Genomic DNA, 23,481 nt, shown 5'->3' with positions numbered 1-23,481 from the left:
TCTCTCTGCAGATCCACTATTTGAGTCCATATAATGGGAAAGTAGTTCCTGGCAGCTCCTGAACTTTCTATCTTATATCATGTAGAGACCTGAAGACTTATTTCTCTATCTCAAGTTCAGTTCTGAAATTTCCTGAAAAAAGACACTGGCCCTACATAGGTCAGCTGCCAGCCCTGTGCCAAGTGGGGGAGTCAGGGTCACGTTTTCACACAGCTGCTCCTGTTGTGATCACATGGGCTGAAGGTGTAGGGATAGAGCAGTGGCAGTTACCTTACATGGGGTTCAGAGCAGATAAGCCTTTGGTGGCCACTAGTACTTGCCTGGAACTCTATGGATACTTACATCAGAACATTTTCTATCTCTCTTACAAGAGCTCTTTTAGGGTAAGAATTGAGCCTTCCATCTACATATGTAAAGACCAAAAAAAACCACATAATTAACAAACTAATTAAAAATTAACTCCTCAAAAGACCATGGACTGAAACAAATGAGAAGGCTTAACATGATATAATGGGAAAAAGCATTAATTAGGAGGTGAGAGACTTTGCTGATAGTCTGGGTTCTGCCACTAATGGCAGGCCAGGTACTTAACTTTTTCTATGCATCAGTTGCCTCCTTTACCAACAGAAATTTATATAGTAGCCCTACCTACCTCAAGAGATTGTTATGAGCTTTGAATGAGGTAGTATCTGTGCAAGTACTTGAAAAAGTAAGAATTTATATATAAATACAAGGCAGAGTTATTATTATAGTAATCAACAAATGTGCAAATAAGGAATTTAAGAAATAGCACACCCTCCTGATTAGTGGGAGTGAACAACTAAAGGTAAAACTTAGAGTACTGTTACAATGAGTGCCAGTATAAATCAAAATAAAGTGAAGATTTTCAAATATCAAAAGCCTTCAAAGATATGAGTCTTGAAAAGCAAGATTTAAAAAACCACATGCTTTTGCCAGGGAAAAGTGAATTTTTATTTATTATAACTTATGTATCGTAAAGTGTAGTTAAAGCTCAACATAAAGCAAAATACACTGACAGAGAAGCCATTTTCAGCTTCATTTTTTTTAAGTTACTTGGTAAAGTATTTTTGCCTCTGGAGATACTGATTAAAAACCTTATGACTAATGTATTTTAAAATGGAGTAATACTATATCAAAGAATTATTCAACACATGATAGGGATCAAATGAGATAGATGATGTGTGTGAAGATATACTCTGAATGATAATGTACTATGATGAGAGTCCTGGATTGGCAGTCCTTATCAGCAAAGGCCCAGACACCTAATACCAGATGGGAAGGACAACTTGGAGAGTCTTAAAAGAGAGCTGGCAGGGACCTTCTTGGATGGATACAAATCATTTGAAAATTAAAAAGAACAATGGTGTCATATTACTGTTTGAATTTGTTTGTTTTTTGGTGCATCTCCATACTGCATAAAATGAAGAAGACAAAATGAAATCTGAGGATAACTTCTGTTGTTTCCACAAGAAGGTTCACAGATTTTTTTTCTAAAAATATATCTTGGTGTATTTTTAGTGTTCTCCTTTTGATGAAACTAGGAAGGTTCAAGCCATTTTGCTGAAGAAAAAAGGCTGGAAAGATGCTTCCTACGAACACAAAGACTTTGGTACAAAGCCTGCTGGAATTTAGAGTAGAGGCTGAGTCTTGGACATAAAAAAAATTTCATGATGATTTAGAAAACCTAAGTAACAACCATTGACTAAGAAACACCTACACTTACTTAACTTTTATGTGTTTTTTGTCTAAAAAGCATAATCAGTGGGAAATAAATGGTAATTCTCTTCCAGTTAGCACACCAATAGGAAGCTTGTGTATCTGAAGTGAACATCTGAAGGCTGTACACCCCAACTAAAGGTGCAGGTGTGGGCCAGGCAAACCCACACCCCTGGAGCACTAGGAAAGATTCAAGGATGAGAGTCATTAACCAAAAACTAGCTGCATTATGCTTGAAGCCCATTTATACATTAGCTCAATTTGCTGTAATTTATACACAACTAAAACATTAGTTGACACTGACTGACATTGACTTTCCCCACCTTTTAACTTACCTGTAAGATTCTTTGCAAAATTGATGGAAGGGCAATAAATGCTGCCATGCTGTTTAGAACTTGCATGGTCAGAGATTTCAGAGCTGTTAAAATAAAGTGTTAATATTAAAATAGTTTAGAATAAGAGGTTTTGGTTTTTCTTATAAGTTACTGGAAAAAGGTAAATGTATATAGCTTCCTAGAAACTTGGCTAACCAAGGCCAGTTTGATATTTTAAAGTTAACTGGTCATGACTTGCAAAGCTATTATTCCAGACAAATGACATAATTGGTGCCACAGAAGAGAAACTGAACCTGGAAGATGAAATCAACACACAACAATAAAATTTCATTAAGAAAAACAGTAAGAATACTAGGAGAAGGTATAATGATGATTTTTAGCAGATAAAAAATGGATGACGTATAGATAGAGTCTGATGAACTTACCTTCAGAATGTGGATGAGCTACAACTGAACTGGACAGCTTCTGAGGGGCCATCATTGCTTCCAACAGTGGAAACCAGAGTGCCTATGTCAGAGGAAACCCAAGAAAAAAAGCTTTATTTTAAAGATTAACATCAGCATAGTGTTTTAACAGGTTGAAATGTACTTCTCTCACACATTTGTTTATAAAAATTAGAAAAGGCAAAGATGGAACATGACTGGGAAAAGAGAAAAAGTTAAAACAAGGACCATAGGAAGAACAGATACATCTTTACCATGCATCTTGGGAGAGTAAGGAAGCTGAAGTTAAGTAAGTCTAGACCTTGGAACTGCAATCTTCTGACTAGGGAGAGGGTAGGTTCAAAGGAGCCAGGGCACAGCCTCCTGCTAGGTGCTTATATACTCTGGTATAAATGCATCCTTGACAAAATCTAAATAACCCTATATACTGCAGAAGAGAACAGAGGACCTCCCCCAACCATCTTCCCCACCCCCACCCCTCATTTCTCTTCAGCTATGTCTGCAAGATAAATTAATAAAGGTTATCCAAAGTGTTCTCCTGTATCAAGCATTATTTTATATTTCATTAGTCACCATAGACCAAGAAGTGGAAATTAACATTATTTGAATTAACATTTCCAGCTACTTCATAAGACAAATTCATAGATCTATCACTTATTTATTTCCATTATGTTGGGCACTATATTAAATGCTTTACATGAATTTTCTCATTTTAGTCTCATAATAACCTTAGACAGTAAACATTATCTTCACCTGAGATAAGAAATTGAAGTTTAGAGAAGTAATTTGCCAAAGATCACAATGCCAGTAAGTTGGTAGTCTGACACCAAATTTTGTGCTCTTCCTACACCTGAGGAAATATCTTTATCATTAAAAATCAAACTAACACATTAAAACATTTCAAACATGTTTTCTTGTTGGACAGTGATTTACAAAGGCCTTACTGCAGTATCTTGGAAGGAACCTAATCCTGCAAACACACCTAGGACACATGAAGAAAAGTCAGTATTGACAGAGAAGGACAAGAGTGGTTATTTACAGAAGAGGGCATGTTCTGAGCCCCACCACCCAACACTGTAGAATCACCTGGTAATGGAGATATGGGAACTCCTTAAGGCAAAGGGGATAGGCCAAGGGCTCACAACTTTCCCACTGGTGGCCACCCAACTGAAGACAACTTGAAAACCTTTATCTGTCCCCATCTGAGATTTTATAAGGCCAGGATTTTATACTGACGACTTTATATGTATTTCTTCAAGTTCTTAAGCTACTGGTTTGAACTATTTTACATATTAGCAATTCTTTATTGAAACTTTATCAAGTCCTTGTGAATATTTAATCTTGTGTTTTATTCTTAGATAGCTTTACTTAGCTTACCTTTTAGTTGCCTATTTTAACTTGTTTTTGTAACTACATCATTTATTTTTGTGTATTTTATGGACTTTTAATTGAATATGGCATACCTTAATTTAACCTTTGGGTTTTTATAGTTATTATGTTTAGATACCTGACTTAAAAATTTTTTTTATTTAATCCATACAACTTACAAGATTTACCTTTTTAAAGGTTAGTTTATTCTTGATTATAAATGGCAGACTGGGGTAAGCATGGTTGTAGAGGTAATAGACATGGGATGTGTTCATTCTATAAACAGAGCAGTTCTACTTCAATTAAATCTCCACATTAACCCTAAATACATGGTAAACACCTTTAAATATTTTCTCTTACTCTTTAATATTGGTTCTTAAATGCTTAACTTGGATAACTCTAAATACCCATAGGCTAAAAGAAGCATCTATGATAATGACAACACTATTCTCTGAAAGCAATACAACTAAACCTGAATTACTTCATGTTACCTAATAGCAGCTTTCTTTCCAGGGAATATATGCATAACAAAGCCATAGTCGCTATTATATGTTCTCACTGGACATCGGGGTAGCAGCATAAATAGATATACAAAGGTAGGACGGGTAGAGATTCAACTTGGGAAAGGACTGCTGCCCAAATTCCTGTGGTCTAACTTCAAGGAAATGTGCATCATATGAAATCTTCTGATGAAACTTTTGGGAAGAGATACTACAGACAGTTCATTATCAATCCTTTAGATATTCAAATTTTCTAGTTAGTCTGGGGTCTGTGGCAACAGCTTTTGTTCTCACCCTCTTCAAAACAAACAAAAACAAAGCAAACAGAAACAAGGCAAACGACCATTAAAATCCCCCAAACTTAATGTTTGGTATTATATAAAGTCAGTCTAGCATTTTCACAAAAATGGTATTTACATGAAATTCCACATTCAAGTATTTTTGTTGTTATTATGAAACTTGCTCAGAAATGAAACAGAAGGCAGTGTTGGAGGGTGGGGGAGAAGTAGAATGGTGTGAGGGTGTGTGTGTGTGTGTGTGTGTGTGTGTGTGTGTGTGTGTGTGTGTGTGTGTGTGTGTGTGTGTGTGTGTGTGTGGTGTGTGTGTCTAAGACAGGCAGAGGTGCAGACAGATGGATTTCTCTTCTTTGTAGCCAGTAAGGGTGTGTGTGTGTGTGTGTGTGTGTGTGTGTGTGTGTGTGTGTGTGTGTGTGTGTGTGTGTGTGTGGTGTGTGTGTCTAAGACAGGCAGAGGTGCAGACAGATGGATTTCTCTTCTTTGTAGCCAGTAAATGTGTGTGTGTGTGTGTGTGTGTGTGTGTGTGTGTGTGTGTGTGTGTGGTGTGTGTGTCTAAGACAGGCAGAGGTGCAGACAGATGGATTTCTCTTCTTTGTAGCCAGTAAATGATGTAATAGTAATCTTAGAGATGTGAAAGTTCCAAAGGATAGAAAGAAGTCTAATATCTAATGTCTTTATGAAAACAAATTCCAACTCAGACAGAATAAACAATAGGATAAATTTTACTTTTGCCGCATCAGAGGAAACTTTGTTCCTTTCTCTAGTTCAGAGATACAGAGTTCCTATATAGTCACAATAATCCCTAGAGTTCTGGAGGCACGGATTTTGTATCTAATTCTACCATTAATATATGTGAATTCAGACATATTTTAGCTTATGTGAACTTAAGTGGCACTATTTATAAAACATAATTATCAATTTTTTCTTAAATTTTCCTTAAGAAGATGGAAGGGTATCAAATAGATATTAGAGAGGAGATGGAAGGGTTGGAAAATAAAAAAGGCTTCATTTTAAATATGTATAAACATAGCTTTAAGAATTCTACCCTTTTGTGTTTCTCTATCAAAATATAGCCATGACCAAATATAGCCAGCTAACCAAAAGATAAATGAAAATAAAAATTTAGGAGTGGAAAAATCATGGTAAAAGGACAAGTATAAAGCCCATAATCCTTTTAAATAAAGATTAAACAACTTTGAATTTACAGATACAAAAGACAATGTAAGTGTTATTAACTTTAATGAAGTAGAATAACATAACTAATTTAAATGAAGAGAGATGGAGAAAAAAGGTTGGAGTAACTATGAGTTCACGCCAATTTCCTTACTAGCTTGGCATCATAGATATTATAAAAACTGAAATATAATTATAAATATAATAATTCCAATCTATTACAGTTATTAGGATTTTTTTAACTTTAGTGAGATTTATTATTTGGTACAGTGAAGAAAAATTTGAAATTCAGAAATTCTTCACTTCACATAACTTCCTAAATGAGACTGAATACTGTATTTATTTGTAAAAGCAAGCATTATTTGACCCAATTTTTCTAAAATTATGTCAACCTAGGCAGATAAAAAATATGTACAGTGATGTTCACCAAATGATAATAATGATGGTTATTTCTGAGTGATAGGATTTCAAAGGGTAATTTTTAAAAAACATCCTTCTGAGTAACTTTCTGTGTGGCAGCATTTTTTTGAATGATGGGTATGTATCATTTCACACAAAAAAGTGTTTCTAAGGAGGAGAAAAATCACATCTATTAAGTTAATATATTTATTATACACAATTTATATTCCAAAGGGTTTTCAAAATGTATGACCTTAAAAAAATGCTTCACAAAAACATAAAGGATTAATTTATTCATCATATAATTACAGAAAACACACCAAGTTTATTATTTTCATTGTAACATGTATGGCTAAATAAATATGAAAAATTTAACCTACTTCCCATTTAAAAAATCCAGGCTGTGGAAAGAGGCCACGTGGTATCAAGCCAGAGGCCAGAGCCTGGAGGGGCAGGCACAACTGAGTTGTGCCACATCATGCTGCAACTTTACTTCCTGAAACTACTGCAGAATTTAGCTGTCAAGTCACATCTCGCCCCCTTAGTTTCTGCTTCACTGCTGTGATGCCCACCTGCACCAGGTGTTCAACTGTCCCGCTTTCTGTTTTGTATTCCTCCTCATTGCAGTCTAGAGTCTGGTACAGCAGTGGTTTCAACCTTGGCTGTACAGTGGAATCATGTGTGAAGCTTTAAAACATGCTGATGAACTGAGATTCAGTCCCCAAGACTTCAATATAATTGATCCGGGGTGCGATCTGAGTGCTGGGATTTTTCAAAGCTCCCCAGGTGACTCTAATGTGCAGCCAAGGTTGAGAACTAGTATATCATTGCCTTCCTTAACCTTTTCCAGATTTCTCTGTATTCCTTGAGGGTTTTCCTCTAGTTCTTCATGCTCACTTTCATCCACAGGGAATAGAAAAGATGATAAATGACCACACAGCCACAATATCACTATGCAGAATACACAAAACCTCAGGCCAAAGAGTACGAGGATGTGAAGTATTCATGCACATGAGTTTGCAGTACAGCCAAACCTAAGACTACAAAGCCTTTTGCGAGAACAAAGAGGACAGGCACATCTCACAGTAACGTTAGGAGTCTTATACTCCTGGGAGCACTGAATAGTGATTAAAATCCAGTTGAATTAAACTCAGGTGGCTGAGAAGGCAGTGGAAGTAGAATTAATTCCTCATTTCAGACACGAAGATACTTTTACATGCTAAAGAGTCATTCTCCTACCTCTCGTTGCTGCTGGTTCAGATTATGGGAATTTCTCTGGCAAAGGGCAATTGTCTCTACCATAGTATCTTCAACATCCTTCAATGATGGATCCTGCTTAGTATCTAGATTCAGAAAAATTATTAACATCACTTAAGGATATATTAACTGACAATATCAGAGCTTCTGTAAAAAATCAAATTATTTTCTTCACATAACTTCAGTTTTCTATTACATAATCATCTATAAGAATGATACAGATGTTTAGTAGAACAAAAAACAGACAAATCTGTGTAAAAGGAGTTTTCCATATAAATGTCTGACATCCACAGGACATATAAAGCACTAGCATTTTATTGTGCTTTAGCTGTGGAAAGTCTCCAATCATCTGCTTGTAGGTTAATTAGTAAAGAGATTATCTTTCATTTTCCTTGTTCTACCATTTTTCCCCCCACCTATTTCTTAAATGTAGATATACCTCCAGATACTATCTTAGGTCCTTTTCTTTTCACCTGCAACAATTTCAACCTATCTTGTGGTTTCAACTCTCATGCCCTTGCTAATAACTTTCAAATACACACCTCCAGCCCTTATTCCTTCCATAATTTACAGGCTGAAGTTTTGACAGGCTCTAGAGATCTATCTCCACATGGATGTGCAGCAAGCACCTTGAACTTCATATGTGCAAAACTCAACCCATTTTTCTCACTTCAAATCTGCTCCTCCCCTTTCCAAACTAAGTTAATGAAACCATGATCTTTAAGTCAACCAGTTTATAAGTCTTCATCATCTTTGAGGCATCCCTCTCCTTCATCCACACATTCAAATAAATTGCCAATTTTGTTCATTCCACTTCCGTACTCTCATACGCCCATGACTTTTTCTCTGGTGAGCTCTCCATCACCTCATTTGCACTGCAACAGCCTCTTAAACTTTTGACTTCCAAATCTTGCCTCTCTCCATCCCCTTTTACACTGTCACTAGAGTAGTTTTCTTAATCACAAGTCCAAACACATCAGTCCCATCCACAAAAGCCATCAAAGACTTCTCATTTAAAACCTCTGAATTCCTGAGTAAATCTCTGACCCTAAATGAACAGAGTAAACATTCCACCTCATCTTTTCATGCTCTGAGCTCTTCTATCACTAGCTTATTTCTTACTCCCTGAGGTTGTTACTAACCAGGTTCCTCTCACGTTCATGCTCTCTTCAGCCTGGAGTCTCTTGCCTTACTGCTGCCTATCAAACCCCTATCACATTCCAGTCTCACTTCCAAGATCATGTCTTCCACAAAAGTATCTCCGAATCATCAGTTACAAATGGTTCCCTAATTTTCCACAATCCTTTGTCATTCTCATGCCTCTTTTATAATACTTGGTTCTACCTGCATTAGAAGTTTTTATTTACATATCTGCCTCTTTCACAAGACTCTAGTTGTTTGAGTGAGGACTGTGTTTAGCCATTCATGAACAGTCCACAGGAATAGCACAGTGTTTTGCTATTAGCAAACCCCTCCAGAATTTTTAAGCATACTGAAAAAACTGAATCTGAAAGTAAATGGCAGATGTGAGAAACTTATCTTCACTGGAATTCAAAGAACTGGCTTCTCTACACCTACCACCTGCAAATCACTGTAGTATTTTTGGGGAAACATTCTTCTCATTTTTCCTTCAGTCTTTCATGTAATGTTTGCAAAAATCATTCTTACAACAAAAGGAAAAGGTCATAAATACAACAGACCTAACATAGTCAAATTGACTGAACACATACTGACAGCACAAAAATAATAATTAAATGTTTAGCTGAACTAAATATAGAATAGTCAACTCAACTGTAGTAAGTTTACAAAAAAAAAGATTCAGCGTAATACCAAATCACCAAGATACAACAAAGGCCCTATCACTTAGGACCTTACCATTAAAAAATATAGATAAATAGGCTACAGAGAATTAGTATAGAAGTGTTTAGGGAAATGTGTGGGCCACAGGGTCCAAGAAATATGTTGGTTTGTTAAAGAGGTAGGGCAATCTAAAAACCACATATCAAATAATTCTCTAAGATTTGGAAGGGCTACTCTGAAAATTTCAAGTAATATGAAAACAAATAATCCAATGCAAAAGCAAGCAAAGGTCTTGAATAGACATTTCTCCAAAGATATGCAAATGACCAATAAGCACATGAAAATGCTCCACATCACTAGGGATATGCAAATCAAAACCACAATGAGGTACTAATTCACAACCATTTGGATAGCTACTATCAAGAAAAAAAAATGACTGTTGGTGTTGGTGAGGACGTGGAGAAACTGGAACTCTTGTGTGCATTTCTGATGGAACTGTAAAATGATGCAGGCATTGTAGAAAACAGTATGGTGATTCCTCAAAAATTAAAGATGGAATTACCATTTATTCCAGCAATTCCACTTCTGGTTAAATACCCAGAAGAAATGAAAGCAGGGTCTTGCAAAGATACCTGTACACCACGTTCACAGTAGTATTATTCACAATGGTCAAAAGGTGGAAGCAATGTCCAAATGGACAAATGTCCATCTTTGGATGAATGGATATGTTATATACTTAAAATGGAGTATTATTCAGTCTTAAAAAGAAATGAAATTCTGACATGTGCTACAACATGGCTAAATGTTGAAGACATTATGCTAAGACAGTAAGCCAGATACAACAGGACAAAAACACTTAATGATTCTGCTAATATGAGATACCCAAACTCATCAAATTCAGAGTCAGAAAGTAGAATGGTGGGCTGTACGGGAAGGAGGGAATGGGGAGTAATTGTCTAGTAGGCACAGAGTTTCAGTTTGAGAAGTTGAAAAGTTCTGGAAATAGATGGTGGTAGGATTACACAACAAAGTAAATGTACTTAATGCCACTGAACTATGCAGTTAAAATGGTTAAAACATTATATTATCACAATTTAAGGAAATATGTATTTTTTAATTTCAAGGAAGATAGGGACTTTTATATCTATCTGTAACAAAGCTATGCAAGATTCTAAACTGCCAAGTTTTACTGCTTTGTGCTAAAATTATATAAATTCAGTATATGGAAACACTGGTTATTACTTGCTGATTAGAAGCTCTGATCTGCTGTTGCTCAGCACATTATGGTAATTTTTAGAATGTCGTTTATGCATCTCATTTACATATAACCAAAACATCAGCACAGTAATATAACCAAAAAAAAAAAAAGATCAATACCAGTGAAAAGTGCCTAATTTTCTATATATTGAACTCCACTGACAATTAACATCACAAATCCACAGTGGTTTATATGATTTCCTATTTAAGCCCTTGAAAACAAGGTAAAATGGGATCAGTGTTAAAGTGGATAAACAGTAATTATACAAATCAATGTATTTATTACTTGGTAAATGCAGTTTATTAGACATCTTTTAAAACACGGGTCTATAAGGAAAAAAATTGTAAATTACATTCAAGAACTTACTTTCATCTTGATATGTTATCTCTTGAAGTTTGCTTTGCAGTCTCTAGGAGGTAAAAAATGCAGGAGGAAAAAGGAACACTTTATCTTTGTAATCTATCAAATTTTGAATTAACATATTTTAAAAGAAAAGCCCTAAGAAACAACAAGGTTAAGAATGGTCCCTTACTATCATTCAGAAGGGAATTCTTGTGTGTATAGGAAGAACAGCCAGCAGTATTGGAAGGGACCCAAATATCAAGTATCATTCTGCTTCTCTTGTACCACGACTGTCATCACTGACTCTCTTTCAGCACAGTAATAAGGTTTAGGATTTATCTAAGCTTTGGATAAGGGAATAAAATTCATACTGGGTTATGAAAAAAGGGGTGGGTGGAAATAAAAAGGGCCTTGTATAGGTCGGTCAAGCTAGAAACAAAGGCTAGGTCCAGATTTGGAAAGATTTTGTAGGACACAATAATTGTGCATTTCTGATGGGACTGTAAAATAAAGTGTAGCATATTGCAGAGCCTCGAGTGTGACATCTCCTACATATGCTATTGTAGCGTCCACTGTTCTACTGAATTCTAGATCTTTAGATGCCTTCAACTGATATTCCAAAGGCTTCTTAATACACACTGAAGCTGACTTTAATTATCCTTTCCTACCCAAAATTTGCTCCTTTTCTTGGGGTCCCTTATAGGCTAATGTTAAGCTAAAAATCATAGAATCATCATTAACTACTCCCTCAAATCTACCTTCTCCTCTTACTCCACCACCACTGCGACAACCAGTTCAAGCCATTCAAGTCCTCTGCAACAGGCTTGCAACTGTTCTTGACTTCCAGTTTCATCTCTTCTTTGCAGCTCCCTTCCCCCACAAATCTTCCTACAGTCACTGGGGCAGTCTTTGCGTTTGTAGACGCAAAACCTTCACTTGACTCAATGTGACAACAGAATCAGTCCTAATTTTTTATTGTGTCCTACAAAATCTTTCCAAATCTGGACCTAGCCTTTGTTTCTAGCCTGACTGGCCTATACATTAATAGTTGAGTCCTAGTAAAGTGGCTGGCTGCTCTCCTAGCAGTTCAAATTTCTTTGTACTCCCATGTCTTTGCAAATGATGGGCTAATTCCCTGCAAGGATCTCCTGCTTCTCTTTCCCCCCATAAGTAAAAGGGACACTTTTACTTATCCTTTAAAAGTAGGTACATGGTATCTTCAACAAATAAGTTGCAAGGAAAAAAAAGAGATGTCAGGGTAACTTACAGATTAAAAGAGGTTAAGCCTCTGTGGAGTATTCTCCCTGGACTACTTTACAATTAAATGGCTAGGGAAAAACTACAAGCCAATATAGAATATTTATATAAAAAGGACATCCCTAATCTATTTCTAGCTAGATGACAATATTCAAAAAACAGATACAGCACTTCACACCCGACAGGATGACTAGTGTCAAGAAAACAGAAAATAACAAGTGCTGGTGATGATTTGGAGAAAGTGAACTCTTGTGAATGGGAATGTAAAATGGCACAGCCGCTGCAAAAAACAGTATGGTGTTTCCTCAAAAATTAAAAATGAATTATCATTTAATCCAGCAACTCCACTTCTGGTTATATACCCATCAGAAATTAAAGCAGTGTCTTGAAAAGGTATTTGCACACACGTGTTCATAGCAGCATTGTTCACAATAGTCAAAAGGTGGAATCAACTGAAGTGTCCACTAACAAATGAATGGATATACAAAATGTGGTATATACATAAACTTGGTATATTATTGAGCCTTAGAAAGGAATGAAATTCTGACATGCTACAACTTGGATAAATCTTGAAGACATTATGTGAAATATAATAAGCTAGACACCAAAAGACAGATATGATTCCAGGTATATGAAATATCTAGAGTCATCAAATTCAGAGTCAGAAAGTAGAATGGATGTTTCCAGGGACTGGGTAGGGGAGGAAGGAATGGGGAGTGATTATTTAATGGGTACATAGTTTCAGTTTGGGAAGTTTAAGAAGTTTGGGAGATGGATGGTGGTAATGACTGCACAATAATGTGAATACACTTAATACCACTGAAATGGTAAATTTTATGTTAAGTATATTTTACAACAGGTAAAACAATGGGGGATTCTTTTAAAAAAAAAAACCAATGGAACATCAACTGTTGGTAAGAATATGAAACAACCAAAACTGTTACATATTATTGGCATGGATGTAAAATGGTACAACCACTTTGGAAACAGGTCTGTTAATTTTATAAAACTAAACCTAAACCCATCCTGTGACAGAGCAATTCCATTCCTTGGTAATGATCTCAGGCAAATGAAAATCCTTATGTGTAAGAGTGATCATAGTAGCTTTATTCTTAATAGCCAAAAACTAGAAAAAGCCCAGATGTCAAGCAACAAGAGAATGAATAAACTATGGAATATTCATACAATTAAATACTACTCAGCAATAAAAGGAATAAACTACTGAATACATGAAATAACAGAGATAAACCTCAAAAACATTATGCTGAATGAAACAATTATATGAGTACCTATAGGATGATTCCATTAACATGAGTGGACAAAACAGACAAAACTAATCCACAGTGAAAAAAATTAGAAAAATGGTTCTCTCTGAAGAATGGGAGTGGAAATGACTATGAAGGAGCATGAAGGAACTTTCTGGGGTGAAGGTAATGTTCTGTCTTGTTAGGGATGAGGGCCATGACGTGTATGCATTTGTCAAAATTCATCAAATAGTACAACTAAGACTTCTAAATTTTGTTGTATGTAAACTTTACCTTAAAAAAATACCACAAAGAAATACTAAACTCTAGCTAAAGACATGTATGATTAAAATATTTAGCGGTAAAATTGTCACTACTTTGAAACATAGGAAATCAAGATGGATTGATGAAAACTTAATGTTAAAGGCCAACTATATCTCAATTAAAAAAAGGATGGGTTGATGACTGGATAGAAGGATAGACAGAAACATGATGAAGCAAACAGAGTGAAATGTTACCTTTAACATTATTAAGAAGGCACCATGAATATCTCCTTTTTTTTCTAACAGGTAGGCAGTGACTTCATGAAGCTGATACTTCTGGGTAATCTAGGAAAGAAGACAAGGTAAAGATTTTTGTTCACGAGTCTTGTTTACAGAGTGGAAAGATCCTATTAATGGAAAAAACATGATAATAAATAATGATTTCATATATTGGTAGTATGCTACTGTACAGTATAATATGCAAATATCTGACTTTCTAATTGTATAGTGGCCCATTTGGCAGCTCTAACTGGAATGTGTTCATTCACTTTTTTCACTGATTTATTTTTTTAAAATTGCTACATACCTCAATGAGGTATATCCATTGGAGAAAAGCTAACATGTATACGTAAGTAGTAATACATACAAGAAATTGATAAGTGTAATTGTACAGAAAATATTTAGAACAAAGTGACAGTGAAAACACTACAGACCAGCTTGTGAGATATTAATAAAAATTGAGATACCAAAACTGACTCCAATTAGAGTTTCTAATAAGTAAAAAACAAATACCAATTAAGCCAAGAAGCTAAAAGAAAGAAAATTGCAGAAAATAATGCCATAGTAGAGAAACAACAGTGAGATATAGCAAATCCCAAATCAGTCTTTGAAAAGACTAATGAAGTAGAATAAAGCTTTCTTAGGAATAAGAAAAAAGAAAGGCATAATTATCACAATGACAGGTTAACAGATCAAAGGAGAAAAAAAATATTTGATCAAATGTAGCACCCACTCTAGGGGAAATGACAGCCTCTACAACAACTGGTGTTGGCAAAACTGGACAGCTACATACAAGAGAATGAAACTGGATTATTGTCTAACCCCAATACAAAAGTAAACTCAAAATGGATCAAAGACCTGAATGTAAGTCATGAAACCATAAAACTATTAGAAGAAAACATTGGCAAAAATCTCTTGAATATAAACATGAGCAACATTTTCCTTAGCGCATCTCCTCGGGCAAGGGAAACAAAAGCAAAAATAAACAAATGGGACTACATCAAGCTAAAAAGCTTCTGTACAGCAAAGGACACCATCAGCAGAACAAAAAGGCATCCTACAGTATGGGAGAATATATTTGTAAATGACATATCTGACAAGGGTTAACATCCAAAACAGATAAAGAACTCACACACCTCAACATTCAAAAAGCAAATAACCCTATTAAAAAATGGGCAAAGGATATGAACACACACTTCTCCAAAGAAGAAATTTAGATGGCCAACAGACAGATGAAAAGATGTTCCACATCACTAATTATCAGGGAAATGCAAATTAAAACCACAATAAGTATCACCTCACACCAGTTAGGATGGCCAACAGAGAAAAGACTAGGAACAACAAATGCTGGTGAGGATGTGGAGAAAGGGGATCCCTCCTACACTGCTGGTGGGAATGTAAACTAGTTCAACCATTGTGGAAAGCAGTATGGAGGTTCCTCAAAAAACTAAAAATAGAAATACCATTTGACCTGGGAATTCCACTCCTAGGAATTTACCCAAAGAAAACAACTTCTCAGATTTAAAAAGACATATGCACCCCTATGTTTACTGTAGCACTATTTACCATAGTCAAGATATGGAAGCAACCTAAGAGTCCATCAGTAGATGAATGGATAAAGAAGATGTGGTACATATACATGATGAAATATTAGTCAGCCATAAAAAATTAAGAAATTCCACCATTTGCAACAACATGGATGGAGCTAGAGGATATTATACTCAGTGAAATAAGCCAGGTGGAGTAAGAGAAGTGCCAAATGATTTCACTCATTTGTGGAGTATAACAACGAAGCAAAACTGAAGGAACAAAATAGCAGCAGACTCACAGACTCCAAGAAGGGACTAGTGGTTACCAAAGGGGAGGGGTAGGGGAAGGCAGGTGGGGAGGAGAGAGAAGGGGATTAAGGGGTATCATCATTAGTGCACATGGTGTGTGAGAGGTCATGGGGAAGACAGTGTAGCTCAGAGAAGACAAATAGGGACTCTGTGACATCTTACTACACTGATAGACAGCAACTGCCATGTGGTATGGGGGGGACTCAATAATAAGGGTGAATGTAATAACCACATTGTTTTTCTTGTGAAACCTTCATAAGAGTGTATATCAATGATAGCTTAATAAAATTAATTAATTAATTAATTAATTTTTAAAAAATGGCAAATGTAGCACCCACTCTTGACAGAAACAAAAACAAAACACTCTTACCTAAACTGGGAATGGAACTCACTTAATTTAAGAAAAATTATCAAAATCCTATACTAAACACCATGGTTAATGTAAAATGTTTTAGACACATGTCCTTTTAAATTAGAAACAAGGCAGGAATGCATTTTATCACTGCTTCACTTCAACAATATCCTGGAGCTACTTGACATCTGACAAGTGAAAGAAAAAACTCTAAGATTGGAATGAAAAAAAACTCCCATTATTCTTAGAAAATATTGTCATTAACAAATCTAAAGACTATTTGAATAAAAAAGCAATGTATAAAAATAACATACACCAGCAGCAACTAAAAAATGACATTTCAAAAAATTACTTTTCACAATGTTAACAAAAAATATAAGTCTCTAGGACAAAATTAAAGAAAATATGTGTAAGAATCTCATCTAAAATACTATATAAAAGTTCTAAAACCTCACCAACAAGCATAAAAGACATTTTAAAAAGATAACCATGATCCTGAATGTAAAGACTCAATACCATTAGATGTCAATCCTCTGTGAAATAATCTATAAATTCAATGTATTTTTTCATCAAAATTCCTGAAGAATTTTATCTGAACAATATGATTTTTAAATCAATATGAAATACTAAGAGGTTAAGTAGTAGCCAAAGAATTTTAAAGAAAAATAATGAGGAAGAAAGACTCTTCTTTAAATAAGCTTACTGTAAAGTTTATTCACTAAAATATGTGGCATGGGTATAAGGAAAGACAAATAACCAGAGGAACAGAACAGAACCCACAAATAGATCCATGTATATTGGGGAGTTTGGTATTCAGCAGTGTAGCACTATGAGTCAGGGATGAAAGGACGATAAAATGCCACATGGCCATTAGCTATCCACATGGAAAAAATATACACATCCCTCCTTCAATCTATTACAAAAATAAATTCCAGATGGATTAAAAGCCTACATGTAAAAAGCTAAACTATAAAACTCACCGAAGAGGATAGCCTTTATGCCATTAAAGTAGAAAAGAAAATGAGACTCATATAAATATATTTAAACCTTAAGAGAAAAGACTGGTAAATTAAAATAGAAGTCACTAAAAATGAAGTTAAAAGACTGGAAGAAGGCATCTCCAACACAAAATCAGAAAAGGATTAGAGATGCAGACATTAGAAAATTTTCTAGACATCCATAAGAGAAGGGCAAAAAGTCAATAGAAAAGTGGGAAAATTATATGAATAGATAATTCATAGAAAAGAAAATCAAGATTCATTAAACATACTGGAAGATGTTCAATGTGAAGAGTAATCAAGATAATCCATTATAATGGCCAAAAATAGTAAGCCTAAAAAGATTATGAATCACCAAGATTGTGGAAAAATATAAAACATAAAACATTGATGAGAATAGAAACAAATAGGAGATCAACTTGCCAATATCAGTAGAATTAAGCTATACTAATGTCTAAAGAATTCCACTTCCAGGTATATGAATTAGAGAAACCTCACATGACCACACAATAAGACATGTCCAAGGATATGTAATGTAGCACTGTTTATCAATAAACAATGCAAAAGATTAGAACAATAGGGGTTTCTGTTAACAGGGAAATAAACTGGCATATTCATTCAATAGGATATTATATGACCATTAATATTAAGATGAATGAACTGGATGACAGTTAAAAAGATGGTGGAGTAGGAAGGCAAAGTAGAAACCACACACACACAAAGCAAACAATTACAGCAGACACAACTAAACCTAAAAATGACCTGAAGACTGAAGAACAGACCACCTACATCTGGTGAAGAAAGAGAAGACCACACAGAGTAGGGTAAAGTGGCAGACCTGCGACTGAATGGGACCCCAGCCCTTCCCCCATCCCAGTCCACAGGGGGGAGGAAGAGAAACAGAATGGGGAGGGGATAGGTGCTCAGAAACTCTGCACACCTGGCCCTGAAGATCTTCTCTGGGGAATGAGTCCACGTTGCACTGAACAGTCCATGTCCTGAATAGCAGGGATGGACACCAGGACAGTTGGAACACTCTAGGAGGCAGAGATTCCAGCTGCTTATGGAGGACAGGCATGCTCTGCAGTTTCACTAAGACCCAGCAGTTTGAAAAACTTGCCAGCAGTGGGAAGGGTGCCAGAGGGGCAAGGGTTGGACAGAGCTCTGGCTGCAGAAGAAAGGGCAGGCAGGCAACTCTTCCCCAGATCTCCCATGCTGAACAGGTCAGGCACTCTTGGGAATCCCAAATGATCCATCCCCCTCACCAGGGGTTCAGCCCCAAGGTTCTTCAATGTGCACCACCCACCCACTCACTTGGCCCAGCAGTGTCAGGCTTTGCTGCATAGCAGATGGAGGGAGACTTTGTTGCCTGGCTGGCAGAGGGAAGCTTTCACAGCTTTCTCAGCACTGTCTCAGCCCAGTTAGAGAAGCACCTGCAAAAGTGAGCTCCAAGCGCTCCTTACTTCTTGCAGGTAGCATACCAGGCTGTCACTGCATGACTTCCCCATCCACCCTGTTACCCCAGCATCCCTGCTGCCATCCCTGCAGGGCAGGCAGATGGAGGCCCCACCCACAATGATCCCAGCACAAGGACTACTGCTCTAATAACAAAGGACCAGCTGAGGCAAAATGCTCTCAGCAGTGGACTAAGCCCACTGTAGGCAAACAGAAAGGTGGCCCTGCCCATACCCCACCAACAGCAACTGGGGCTCCACCACAAAGGAGAACCAGGCACTGGAGAGTAAAGAGTCTTGAGTTTCTGGGCACCACTAGATGTCTTCTTCATAAAGACATTACTTTCTGGACCAGGAAGCCTAGGAGAGCCATCTAATACAAAGGATGAAACACAGAAACCCTGACAAAATGAGGAGGCAGAGGAATATGTTCCAAACAAAATTACAGTATTAAGACACAAGAAAGAGGGCTAAATGAAATAGAGATCACCAATCTTCTTGATAAAGATTTCAAAGTAACAGTGTTAAATGTGCTCACTGATCTGCAGGAAAGTATTGAAGACCTCAGGAAGGACTTCAACAGAGAGACAGAAGAGCTCAAAAAAGCCACTCAGAGCTCAAGAATACAGTAACTGAAATGGAAAATACAATGGAGGGAATGAATTAGGTTGCTGCAAGTAGAGGAGACAATGAATGAGATGGAAATTAGAGAATAGGAAAACAATGAAGCTGAGGAACAGAGAAAAGAGAATCTCTAGGAATGAAAGAATGCTAAGAGAGCTGTGTGACAACTCCAAATGAAATAATATTAACATAATAGGGGTACCAGAAGGAGAAGAGAGAAACATGATATAGAGTCTCCTTGAGGAAATAATTCTTGAAAATTTCCCCAGTTTGGGGAAGGACATAGACACTCAGGTCCTGGAAGCAAAGAGAGCCCTTAACAAAAAGGAACTCCAGGAATACAACACCAAGATACATAATAATTAAAATGACAAAGATTGAGGATAAGGAGAGGGTATTGAAAGCAGCCAGAAAGAGAAAAAACTACTTAGAAGGGAAATCCCATCACACTGCTAGCAGATTTCTCAGCAGAAACTGTACAGGCTAGAAGGGAATGGCATGACATGATTATTGTATTCAAACAGAAGGACCTTCAATCAAGAATCCTCTTCACAGCAAGATTATCATTCATATTTGAAGGAGAGATTAAACATTTCCCAGATAAATGAAGGAATTTATAACCACTAAAACAGCATTATAGGATAAGTTAAAGGGACTTCTATAGATCGAAATGTTAAGCCTAAATAGTTTTCACCAGTGAAAATAAACAGACATTGAAGGTAGCAGACCAATTAATTACCAAGTAAGTACAAAATTAAAACAAAAATAGTAAAACTAACTATACATAAACTCAATGAAGGGATACACAGAAAATGCAGATTAAGACATCTAACACATAAAGTGTGGAGGAGGAAGAAGAATAAAAAGAAGTACTTTTAGATTGTTTTTGAAATAGAGCAATCATCATCTTAAGATAGACTACTATATAGTTAGGAAGCTATCATTGAACCTTAAGGTAACCACAAACCTAAAGCCTATAATAGATACACAAAAAATTAAGAAAGAGAAATCCAATCACAACACTAAAGAAAACCATCAAGTAACAAAAGAGTATAAGAGAGGAAGAAAGGAACAGAGAGGAACTATAAAAACACCCAGAAAACAATGAATAAAATGGCAGAAAGTACATACCTATCAATAATTACTGTAAATCTAAATGGACTGAATACACCATCAAAAGACATAGAGTTACAGAATGGATAAAGAAACAAGACTCATATGCTACCTACAAGAGATTTATTTCGGACCCAAAGACATACAGACTGTAAGTGAAGGGATGGAAGAAGATATTTAATGCAAATAATAGGGAGAAAAAAGCAAGGATAGCAGTACTTGTATCACACAAAATATAATTCAAAACAAAGTAACAAGAGACAAAGAAGGTCATTATATAATGATAAAGGGGTCAGTCCAACAAGAGGATATAACCATTATAAGTATTTATAGCAGCAACTAAATATGTAAAACAAATACTAACAGAATTAAAGGGGAAAATAGACTGTAACTCATTCATTTCAGGAGACTTTAACACACCACTTGCATCAATAGATCAACCAGGCAGAAAATAAATAAGGAAACGGAAGCACTGAACAATACATTAGACCAGATGGACTTAACAAATATCAACAGAAAATTCCACCCCAAAGCAGCAGGATACACATTTTTTCAAGTGTACATGGAAGCTAAACATGCTCCTATATAATCAATGGATCAATGAACAAATCAAATAGAAATCAAGCAATACATGGAGACAAATGAAAACAAAAATAAAACAATCCAAAATTTATGGGACACCACAAAAGTGGTTCTAAGAGGGAAATACATAGCAATACAGGCCTACCTCAAGAAACAAGAACAATACCAAACAAACAGTCTAAACCCATCATTAAAGAAACTAGAAAAAGAAGAACAAATGAAACTCAAAGTTAGTAGGAGGGACATAAGAACAATCAGCACAAAAACAAATAAAATAGAGAGGATAAAAATAGAAAAAAATCAATGAGATCAAGAGCTGGTTCTCTGAGAAGATAAACAAAATAGATAAACCCCTAGCTAGACTTATCAAGAAAAACAGAGAGAGTACACAAATAAACAAAATCAGAAATGAAAAAGTAATAGTCACAATGGATACCATATAAATACAAAGAACTATTAGAGCATTCTATGAAAAATATGCCAATAAATTGGACAAGAAATGGACAAATTCCTAGGAAAATACAATCTTCCAAGACTGACACACAAAGAAACAGGAAATCTGAACAGACCAATTACCAGTAATGAAATTGAACTAGTTATCAAAAAACTCCAAAAAAACAAGAGTCCAGGCTCAGATAGCTTCACAGCTGAATTCTACCAAACATTTAAATAAGAGCTAATATCCATTCTCATTAAATATTCTAAAAAGTAGAACATAATGGAATACTTCCAAACACATTCTATGAGGCCAGCATCACTCTAATACCAATACCAGACAAAGTCACTACAAAAAAAGACAATTTAGACCAATATCCCTGATGAACATAGATTCAAAAATCAACAAAATTTTAGCACACCAAATTCAAAAATACATTAAAATGATCATCCATCACTACCAAGTAGGATTTATTCCAGTGATGCAAGGATGGTACAGTATTTGTAGATCAATCAACATCATACACCACATTAACAAGAAGAAGGATAAAGACCACAAGATCAGGTCCTAGCCATGGAAATCAGACAAGATAAAGAGCAAAAAGGCATCCAAACTGGTAAGGAAGAAGTTAAAAGTCACTATGTGCAGGTGACATGATATTATATACAGAAAACCCTAAAGACTCCACCAAAAAAATATTAGAACTAATAAATAAATTCAGTAAAGTTGCAGGATACAAAATTAATACACAGAAATCTGTTGCATTCCTTTATACTAACAACTAACTAGTAGAGAGAGAAATCAGGAAAACAACTCCATTTACAATGCCTTCAAAAAGAATAAAATACCTAGGATTAAACCTAACAAAGGAGGTCAAAGACCTGTACTGTGAAAACTATAAGACACTTATGAAATAAACTGAAGAAGACACAAATAAATGGAAATCTATCCCATGCTCATGGAAAGGAAGAATTAATATTGTCAAAACAGCCATCCTGCCCAAAGAAATCCATAGGGTCAGTACAATTTCTATCAAAATACCAATGGCATTTTTCAGCGAACTAGAATGAACAATCCTAAGACCCTGAATAGACAAAGCAATCATGAGAAAGAACAAAGCTGGGGCATTATGCTCCCTGAATTCAAGTCATACACAAAGCTATGGTAATCAAACAGTATGGTACTGGCACAAGAACAGACCCATAAATCAATGGAACAGAATACAGAGCCCAGATATAAACCCACACATATATGGTCAATTAATATATGGTAAAGGAGCCATGAATATATCAAGGGTAAAAGACAGCCTCTTCAATAACTGGCAATGGGAAAACTGGACAGCTACATATAAGAGAATGAAAACTGGATTACTGTCTAACTTCTTACACAAAAGTAAACTTGAAATGGATCAAAGACCTAATGTAAGACATGAAAACCATAAAACTCTTAAAAGAAAATATAGGCAAAAATCTCTTGAACATAAACATTAGCAATTATTTTCTGGACACATCTCCTTGGGGAAGGGAAACAAAATAAAAAATGGACAAGAGGGACTACATCAAACTAAAAAGCTTCTGTACATCAAAAGACACCATCAGCAGGACAAAAAGGCAACCTACAGTATGGGAGAATATATTCATAAATGATTTAATTGATAAGGGGTTATATTCCAAAATATATAAAGAGCACATATACCTCAACACCAAAAAAACAAATAAAACCTGATTAAAAAATGGATGGAGGACCCTAACAGACATTTTCCCAAAGAAGAAATACAGATGGCCAACAGGCACATGAAAAGATGCTCCACATCACTAATCATCAGGGAAATGCAAATCAAAACCACAATGAGATATCACCTCATACCAGTTCCAATGGCCACTATCCAAAAGACAAGAAACAACATGTGTTGGTAAGGATATGGAGAGAAGGGAACTCTCGTACACTGCTGGTAGGAATGTAAATTGGTGACGCCATTGTGGAAAGCAGTATGGAGGTTCCTCAAAAACCAAAAATAGATATACTATACAATCCAGTAATTCCACTTCTAGGAATTGACCCAAAGAAAACAAAATCCCTGACTCAAAAAGAAATGCACCCATATGTTTATTTCCACATTTTTACAATAGCCAA

At 35.8% G+C, this 23,481-nt stretch overlaps 1 protein-coding gene across 5 annotated transcripts in view; it reads right to left on the bottom strand.

Moving 5' to 3' along the window:
* VPS8 (VPS8 subunit of CORVET complex) overlaps positions 1 to 23,481 on the bottom strand; it is a 331,520-nt gene that overhangs the window by 83,693 nt on the left and 224,346 nt on the right. For all 5 annotated transcript variants that reach the window (XM_057500758.1, XM_036875334.2, XM_057500761.1 and 2 more), the window contains 5 exons: positions 13,928 to 14,017; positions 10,933 to 10,975; positions 7,491 to 7,594; positions 2,498 to 2,579; positions 2,073 to 2,155 (listed from right to left, as the gene is read on the bottom strand). In XM_057500758.1, the coding sequence (XP_057356741.1) occupies positions 2,073 to 2,155; positions 2,498 to 2,579; positions 7,491 to 7,594; positions 10,933 to 10,975; positions 13,928 to 14,017 (402 nt within the window). The remainder of the gene's footprint in view (positions 1 to 2,072; positions 2,156 to 2,497; positions 2,580 to 7,490; positions 7,595 to 10,932; positions 10,976 to 13,927; positions 14,018 to 23,481) is intronic.

Source organism: Manis pentadactyla, chromosome 1 (assembly GCF_030020395.1).
Source record: "Manis pentadactyla isolate mManPen7 chromosome 1, mManPen7.hap1, whole genome shotgun sequence".
Taxonomy (NCBI): domain Eukaryota; kingdom Metazoa; phylum Chordata; class Mammalia; order Pholidota; family Manidae; genus Manis; species Manis pentadactyla.
Note: the sequence above shows the minus strand (reverse complement) of the source record. Positions and strands in the feature narration are given on the sequence as shown.